Source organism: Nylanderia fulva, unplaced genomic scaffold (assembly GCF_048542155.1).
Source record: "Nylanderia fulva isolate GAGA-0341 unplaced genomic scaffold, ASM4854215v1 Scaffold19, whole genome shotgun sequence".
In the NCBI taxonomy this organism is placed as follows: Eukaryota; Metazoa; Arthropoda; class Insecta; order Hymenoptera; family Formicidae; genus Nylanderia; species Nylanderia fulva.
In genome coordinates, this window is record NW_028190161.1 from 2,714,413 (window position 1) to 2,724,291 (window position 9,879).

The 9,879-nt window shown below is 34.1% G+C and overlaps 1 protein-coding gene across 1 annotated transcript; it reads right to left on the reverse strand.

Moving 5' to 3' along the window:
• Positions 1-705: 705 nt before the first annotated feature.
• Positions 706-9,613, reverse strand: Ktl (BTB/POZ domain-containing protein Ktl). Its single transcript, XM_029309142.2, has 3 exons — positions 9,456-9,613; positions 7,857-7,962; positions 706-7,742 (listed from the first exon to the last, which is right to left on the reverse strand). The coding sequence occupies exon 3, from the start codon at positions 6,751-6,753 to the stop codon at positions 6,010-6,012; it is 744 nt and encodes a 247-aa protein (XP_029164975.1). The 5' UTR covers positions 6,754-7,742; positions 7,857-7,962; positions 9,456-9,613; the 3' UTR covers positions 706-6,009.
• Positions 9,614-9,879: the final 266 nt, after the last annotated feature.

Below are 9,879 nucleotides of genomic sequence, written 5' to 3' on the forward strand. Positions count from 1 at the left end.
ATCTCGAATATGTTGCAGAGCAAAATGCAAAAAATATTTTGTAGTTATATATACGTGTTATTATAAATTTAAATATTTTCTTCAAGAATAAGTTGACCTATTTTAATCTTTGTGTAGATATAGCGTATAAAAAACTGTTTTACACAAAAATCTTATAAAAGTTCTAGATTTTCAGTTTTAAACATAGTTATATAATAACAACAGTTACAAAGTGCTAAATATAAAAATATGATTAAAAAACATATTTTTATGTTTCTATTTCCGTAGTATTATTCGTAGAATTAGATATATAAAATTAATTTTAATTTAAATTGTATATATCAGAAACACTGATTTAATACCTTCTAAAAAATAAATGTAGAAATAGTTTCTTGAAAAAAATCATCGAAAATTGCATCGCACAAAGTTAATAGAAATTTTTAATCACGTATAAAATTTAATATCAAATTCCATTAAAGAAAAAACTTGAAAATGTAGTTATTTAGACCGAATGAGTTTATTGAAAAAATTAAATTTTCTTGATTGTATTTTATGAAGTTAGCCATTTGATATATTTCACATATGATGCTTACGGTTTATATATCATAAGTTAATTTTTCGTCCCTTCCCTAATTAGAGTATGGAAAAAATGGTAGCAAAGAAAACTTAATATGAGGATAGTAACAAAATCACGAGATACATGGATCGAGGATTGCCATAATCACATTCTCATTGCCATCTCATTCTTTTATTTCTCCTCTTTTTATACTTAGATATACGTTTATATACATGTACAATAATTTCATATCGCGCCACAGTCTTACACACTATCTAACACCGTTCAGATTCTACTCGTTGAATTCTCTCCAATAAACGGGTTCCGAGTCTCGAATATCGGAATCAAATGTTTCCACGACGCGCGTTGCAACTTTTAGTTGAACTATTTCTCAAAGAATGTCAAACCATGTGCAATGCGCTGGAAAAAAACCTCTTCTCTCTCTCTCTCTCATCCAATCCATAAATATATATATGTACTGTGTATTAATACATAAAGTACTTTTATACATATATGTATATACCTAAATTCGATTGGTCAAGACGTCTCCTAATTGAATTAAAAGAAATACTTTGATAAATTCTCCATCGTTATAATGCAAGGATGTCTTCTAATATATCATAGATATAATTTGGAAAAAAATGATCGAATCATAATCAACTACTATTATTTTTCTACCTTGTGTTTCCTATATTCTCTATTATCTTACAAACAAAATTTGGAATGCCAACATCAACCTCTAAACTTCGATGGTATTTACGGAAACTTTATGTTAAAGGAAAAGATTTCGCAGAGAGCTATTTAATTAAAATTAAACAAAAGTTTTTAATCGAGAAGATTCGAAAAGTTCAAATTCCATCGTATATATCGAACATTGTAAAGCGAAATAAAAGAGAGATTACGTAAAATAGATAGTTTATATCTATAAAAAATAATATGAAGAATAATGCTAAGGTAATAACCCTAAGCAAAGATTTTTGAAGAATCGAAAGATTTCGATAAAATTCGATTTCTTTATTAGAATCTCTGACGAAACTTGAAGAGCTTATGAGTTCTATTAAATTTATTCACTCGAGACTCGCTCCCTTTTGCGGCGAGTTATAATACTGTTTCTAATTTACGAAATAGAGCCTCTATATCACGAATTACAATCGACATATCGTCGATCTCGATATATTCTTCACATAATATACTGGTGCAGGTAAAATAATCGTATCTTGCGCATAACCAAAAACAATGTTCCTTCTAAGGCTCACGACAAGTGCACAATAAATGCATTTTCTGCATACGCGCAAAAAGTATAAGATAAACTCACAAATAAAAATTTTACGAAAATCCGAATATAATTTATGTATATACTGTATTTTGAAAAGTTTAACATACTAACGCACATGTGTGAATATACGTTTATATACTCTTTTACTGCATCTGAAAATCGTTTTCAGTATATCTTAGAAATCAATATATAGGAATCAGAAAATACAGTTTAATTCTATTTGACAGTATAGACGAATGTATATGTATATGGTAATCAGTCATTATAATTTTAACGACTACAAAGACTCAAAATGAAATAATGAATAACTTTTTCAACGATAAATAATTTTTACAATGAGCTGTCCATATTGTAATAAATATTTGGTTGGGCCCAATTTTGCATATATATTATGAATAAATTAAATAAAATTCCGTGATATAGATCAAACTATAACATAAAATTCCGTAAATTGAATCGTAAATCAAGAAATTCGATAAACAGCTACATCGAGTGTCTATCAAATATAAATGCACATAAAAAAAAATATCTGAATGATATATACCATAAGATTAAAAATTTGTGCCATCATAAAATAAGTCAAAGTTTATAGTCGCTCTATGTGAGACTCTCTTACATTAATATCTTGCAACATCCGTATCTACTATCTTACAAGTTTGATTTACCTGAATGTCTTTAATTTGTACAGAGTAAATGGAAGTAGGCGATTTACTAATGTAATCGAGAAACGATTACGGTACACATACCACTGCCTCACATTAATAGAATCCCCCAGCTAATAAGATTTGACTAATTGCTCATTGCAATCATCATCGTGATCAGTTGCATATAATACTGAAGCTGGTCTCTTACAAGAGGCAAACTTGAAAATATCGAAAAGGTCGTTCATTCGTTTCACTGTGCGATATATCATGTAATGATAATATCTTCACTTGATACGCGAAACATTTATGAATTTTAAGCAATTAACACCATTCATTTCATTTACAAAAAAAAGAATCAGCTGTTTCAATGAAAGACACAATATAGATAAATTAAATGTTATCGAACGTACATTGGGCTACCTTCCATTTTCCATTATATATGCATATAATGCCTCACGTTGACACGTATAATTCGCATACAACCCGAGAACCTAACGTCATTATAAATCAATCTATTGTGGACGCAGTTCGACGTACAACACACTAACAATAACAGTTGTGATTCGCATTATCGCCCCAAAATTACTTTCCGACAGCCATAACGTGTAATTATATTATAAAGGGAAAGTATCAAGCCATAAAATTTTATCTCTTGAAATTTTAGCAATAATCAATTTTTCGCAGTGAATAACTTCAGTATTAAAAATTAAATGTCTTTTTTTAAATTGAAAGTTAACTTTTCACTTGTATCATGAGATTTTGTATAAATTCATTAATTATCTAATACTGATAAGTATCATTTCGTAACAATGCAACATAGGAAACGCTGCTGTGACACAATAATTATATGTCGTATTATCTCGATCACTCTTGAAAAAAGTCTTTAACATTATAGGTTTTTATGATAACGAGAAATTAATGAGCGCACGAAACTCAATATCTGCCTCATCTGTTCAGTGCCGTCGGCACTCTTTGAAACAATCGCTAAACATTGCATCCGTTATATGATAACCTGTTGCGACAAAGATTATAATTGCGATGGGTTTCTCGAATCTTTTATCATTCTAAATATGCAAATAATTATTAATAGTATTAATAAGGGGACGATTAAAAACAATATGTTACGTGTATAGTGCATAATAATTAGAGTCTGAAATAAAAAATCTTCTATTTTCTATTATTTTAATAACTCTGCAATATAAATATGACTAGAAAAATTAATGTTTTTAATTATATAAAATAAATCAAATTTTAAATTCAAGTAAACATTATCGTTCAAAAATAATAATTGAGTAGTTATATATTCAGTTATAATTAAAATTTTCGATTTTTTAATATTTTCCTTTTGTTATCTAAAGAAAAGTTTTCTCTTTCTCTTTCTCTTCAAACTTTCTTTACCAGGCATGTATTTTTTATTCTGCGAGAGACCATAGAAAAGACTATAGAAAAGAAAAAGTATTAAAGTTTTGCTCTTGTTTAAATAATTTCGTAAATGCACTTTTTTTGTAACTCGCGAAATGGGACTCATTGTGAATTCATAACGACACTTTCATTATATTTTATCGAATCTTTCTTTTCTTCTTTGGAAGTCGAAAACGATACGAAATGCCTATCACACACTTACGTTTCACTTTACCAAAAAAACACTTACCGAAAAGAATTAAGAGAACAAATTTGACATAAAAGAAAACAAGCGTTACTTTGGTCGTACTTTGAAGACACTGATAAAGAATTGTTAGAAGAGACACGAATCCGATGTCCCGTTGTTCGAATAACGCGTTTGACATCGTGTCGGGTTGTAAGTACACGCATTCAACAAGCTTGCTCGACCACAGAGAATAAAGCTAGTTAGCTGTTTAAGCTAAGTTGAAGTGCTCAATTACGTCGAAAGGATGATCTACCGAACGTTAGTATTTTTATATAATTCTTTTGAATTTTTGCAGCAACAAATTATTTTTTATAAATACTTTTAATAAAAAAAAAAAAATAAAATATACATTTCTAGCACACCGTTAATTAATTTGATTCAATTACCGATCAACGCCAAGTATTCGATCTGACCATAAACTAACAGTGACTACTCGGTCTGACTATTTACTGGCACTAACTACTTGAGATATTAAACAGAGCCGGAGACTTTTTTAAATGATGATCTCAATAATTTTCGAATTTTCTAACATCTTTAATTGATTTCCGCGTTAAATGCGAATAAGAAAAAATGCAATTATGTGTCATCTACGCGTTCGAAGCTTCAATTTTAAAATATTTTTATTCAAGTCTGTTTTGCGTGTTTCCTTGCATTTTATCTGTCGCTTCTGGCGGTATTTATCACTGACATGCAGTCTAACATTGTTGCCCTTTTAAATAGTCAAGTCGCGTACGTTCGCAAATATTTCAACATCACCGAGCCTTCGCCCGAATCCGCTTTCCTTCTGCGTCTTTCATTCATCATCTTCCTTCGCGGCCACCAATGAAAAACGCCCGATATTGGCGTCTTTCATCTCGTGGATTTATATAAGACTGCTTTTTAATAAACGTTTCTCCGTCGCAACAACTTTTAAAAGCAAATCGGATTTTCGTCGGAAATTTTAGATGCTGCCGTCGGCACGTTTCGATTATAGAAAACATTAACATATTCAAGGAAATTTTCGATTCCATTTCTGCAGTTGTCAATCAAACTCGTATAGAATTAAATATTAAATTATACCCGTAAAAGTACACGGTATGATTAAACAAATTCAACTTTCATTCAAATCAGTCTTTGATTTGAAAGCAAACATTTTCGTTATAGCTTGATGTTGACTACTATAATTTTTTATTATGCAATTTTAATTAACTTATCAGCAAATGACATTTGAAGATCCAACATATACTTAGTCGTAATCGACGAATTTATAATTCTTTTTAGTGCATCTTTAATTTCTCGTTATCATTATTAAATGAAGCATCAATATTTTGAATAAGAGTCCTCTATCGAAATACGAAAATCTATCTTTGCTTTATCCATTCTCGTCACTCGAATAAAAGAGTCGAAAGATTAAAGTGAAGGGCTCTCAAGAATTAATGCTTCAGAGAGGGCTGAGAATGTTACTCTCGTGTGGTACTCTCGAAAATAGAAACGCCCCAAATTCCTAGTAATGTCAACATTGATTGATTATAATATGATAACTTCGGGGAAATTTCTAACGAGACAAAATTAATTAAGAACTCCGCGAAACGAACGTTCGACGCTTTCGCACGAACTTTTCCTAAATCCGATATTATATATCGACCTCATTAATTATGCAATCAACGAAAATGTCTCATATTATTAGCGTTACGCGGTCACACGTTAAGCACACAAACACGTGTTCTCACGTCTCTCCATATTTTCGCTTTTGCCTGAAAATCCTTTCAAGGAAGTACCTGAGGAAGTCTTTTTCTCTGTGTTCGCCGCTTTTTATTAGCACGTTTTAGAAGATGCGAGTCATCGACGACAATCAGACGAAACGAAAGAGTACACACTTTTTTTTACTCGCAATTACTCGCGAAAAGGCTGCTAACAAAGATTTCTCTTAATCGCGCACGAAGACGAACTCGTTATAATGATTCCAGCGATTCTCCTCGGAATCCACCCCGGGTTTCAGCTGGTCGGAGTTGCTGCCAGCTGTACCAGAACCGCAGCTAGCCGCCAGCCTGAAGCCCTGCTCCTGCAGCATGTCGAAGGCCTGCTCGATGACGCTGTGCTTCAGGAAGAAGCGCGATGTGTAACGATCGGACATGCCGTGGTCGGGATCGCGACTCTCGTTCAACGTTTCACCGAAGACATCCCGGCAAAGCGCTACGCGGCCGCATACCAGGATCCTCGAGAGCTTGCGGAACTTGACGTCGGCCAGACCCTCGCGGCCAAAGGCGAAGCTGCCCCGGTAGCCGATAGTGATGTATCCGGGCGGGCGTTTGCTGACCGCGCCGCCGGTTTGCCCGCCGGAATCCGCGTTCTCCAAGATAGCCTTCTCTAAACCGGGTAGCCCATAGAAATTAGCTTCCTGCTTGAGCCTCTCGCGTTCGCGAAAGCCCTCGGGCAGAACCAACGCCTGATTGCGCAGGAAGTCCAACACGTAACGGAATAGCACCCCGTCGCGATCTAGGAAGTACTTGCCCTTGGCGTCCTTCTCCACGGTGGATTTGCCCGTGAAGAGTGTTGCCAGATGCGAGTCGCTCTCACGGGTCAGCGTGGTCAAGGCGGTGGTATAGAAGACGCCGCCCACATTCAACTCCACCACGCTCGGCATTGTTTCCTGTTGCTCCTGGTCCCCCATGCTGCTTCCGGCTAACGCGACGCAGGATAAAGAGAGGAAGACTAATATGGTCAAAATTGGTCGCGTGGACCGACGGCGCGAGTTCCGTCCTCACCGATGAAACGGATAGGAGAGACGTTGATATGCTGAGAAAGCTCGTAGATTGGAAAATTTCTCCACCAAGGATCAAAGACAACAAAGAGGATCACGATACGGAACTGCACTCCGCTCGATGAAACACGACACTCGCGCAAGACGACTACAGGTCGACGACCCAGCGTTGAATCCCAGAGTCAAGTCGCAATAACGTTGAGGAAGGTCGCTCTCCGACTGACGAGAAGCAACAGACTGACTCCTAAAAGTCACTCGTACATAGTCGTACGTAAAGACACCCTCGGCGATGCTCTCTGAAAAGTCGAGCCGATCGAATCCTGGTTACGTCTTAGAAATCACCGTCGTTATTCAAGGCAGATGTTAATACTCGCTGAACTACTGCTTCGTTCGAGGAAACGAACGCGACGGCGAAGAGGGATAAACTGCGCCTATCTGTCTGAACGACGATGAAGGCCGAGCTCGGGTCTCTCGGCTGCGCGCTTCCTCACCTGGCGCGCGTCAGGACGCACTCTCCTCCGTGTCGCGAGGGTAACGTGATGGTAATGCTGCGCTGCCGACGCAACGAGAGCCCGCGCCGTGTGTCAACGCGCAGCCACCGATATCGCGCAACAATCCCCTCGACACGCGCGCGCAACTCCCGAGAAGTGAAGCCGCCACTTGATTCTCATCCTTGGAAGAGGCTACGTGTCGTGATAAGAGTTTTTCCACGTTGCACTTACCTCCGAGTCTATCCTGGCGAAACTGCGTTCCATTCTGCTCGTGCGATCTGGATCCTCTACGACTCTTGCCGACGACGTGTCTCAGTATATTCCATTGGATTCCGCTGAAATCCAAATTACTCCGATTCCACATCCTGACTCCTCTACGTGCTCCAATGCGACTCGAGCGAATTGGACCTGATCCAAATAACGAAATTCGTGATTTTAAATGTGCATGTCAGAAAGAAGCTATAAATTACAAATGTGATTGAAAAGTTGGAGTGTATCTTTAAGATTAATTTTTAAGATTACCTCTTGTCCGGATTTTCACGGATCGATGCTTCGTTACACATTATGAGACACGCAGTTGCTCTCTTATTGCATTGTATCTCTCATCCGATATCTCATCGTCGGCTATCTGCAAATATTGAATAGGTTGTAATGTCAATATACAATGAGATTAATGTTGTCGTGTAGACAACTATACATTATTCACACAACTGCATATCTATTTGGTTCCGATTGCTACTCTATATTATCAAATATAATATTGATGGATTTAATGAAATAGCACAACTTTGTCATATATAGATGGAAAAGGACGTTGCTATTTTATAAATCTAATTATATTTTTTGTAATTTTTTTTAAACTAAAAACAGGACAAAAGTTGGATTGTTTTTAAATATATTTATACATACTTTGGACAAACAAACAATAGGTATGAATCGGTAAACATAATTAATCCATGCAATAATTCCATGCAATAATTATTTTTTATTTTACATTTTTTTATATTTTTTATTCAATATTTTTATATATTTTATTTTTTATTTTGATTTCATAATTACTCCACTTTCATAAAACAAATTATATTTAATTTTATTGTGTTTTTAACAAAGTTTCAAACTTCAAATTAAATTTTTAAATCGCGTGCATGTTTTTTTACATATTATTTATTAAAAAAAATTATGGACTTTATTATTTTTGCGACAAAATTTTATGCACAAAAAATATGGAAAAAATAATAAAAGAAAGGAAATCTAAAAAATAAATTTTACCTCATTTCTTTAGAAAACAAATTTAAATGATATCTTTAAAAAAAAATATATATATATATATATTCTACTAGCCAAAATCCAGAATTAAATATAATTAAATGTATTTATAAATTATAAAATGTATCTTAATTTATCTTAATTGAAGAGTATCTTTTTCTCTTTTCTAATATATTTATTCATTTATATATTCATGCAAATTCTCAAACATATTTGTTAAGAAGTTATATTTGATTTTTTTTTAAACTATATAATTTTCTCACAACTGCTATTTATCTTTATCTTAATGTTTAATATAATATTAAATAATAGTTTTAATGAGAACAAAAATCTGAAAAAATTGCATGTAATAAATTCAACCATATAATATACAAAACGTAAATCTTTATAAAATGCCCTACTTTTTTTTATTGCATATAATACCGTAACGTTTTTTTCTTAGAAAAACGCATTTCTTGAAAAATGCGTGAGCATGTATATATGTAACAATATGGCGTAAATCTTCAGCATGAACAAAAACACTTTATATCGCGTTTAAAATTATTAATAATACATATATCTCGTCGAAAGATCGAACTTTAATGAAAAATAAAATAAATCATTAATTTCTTTTGAGGTTAACCTCGAAATTTTTTAATAAAAATATATATAATATTCATTATAGCTCGATCCCTTCTTGAATTTATACTCGAAGCCATACAATATAACCGCACATCAAGTAAATAAAATCATTTATCGAAAAGTAATATTGTTCAATCTATCGCAAGTTCCCGATTATGAAAGAGATAAATCGAAATTGAAAAAGAAGCATTGGAGAAGAAAAATATAAATAGAATCAGAGTAAACGTTGCTTACATTCGATATCACGATGCCAATGTGTGCGTGTGTTCGCGTTCAAAGTTGAACACTTCCGGCTTCCGGGTCAAAAACATCGTGTTTACATAGCGTAGATTCATTTTATATATATATATGTATGCGTCTCATCTCAAAGGTGTACCTGTGACAATATTTAAGAATGGAAGTTTATATACAATACCAATGTTAAATTATTATTATTCAGACAATATTTTCCGGGTAGATAAGAGCGTGCAAGTTCGCGCAAGCGTGGTAGCAGGATCTAATATGGAGGGATGTTTCCTCCCCAACTCGCACTTCCCGATCACGTGACTGCCTCTTCGCAGACTCGTACGACACGAAACGTTTTTGGGGCGCATATAGATTTTTCAAAATTTTCTCTTACAACGTATAAAACGTTATAATACCGCATCCTAATATTTCT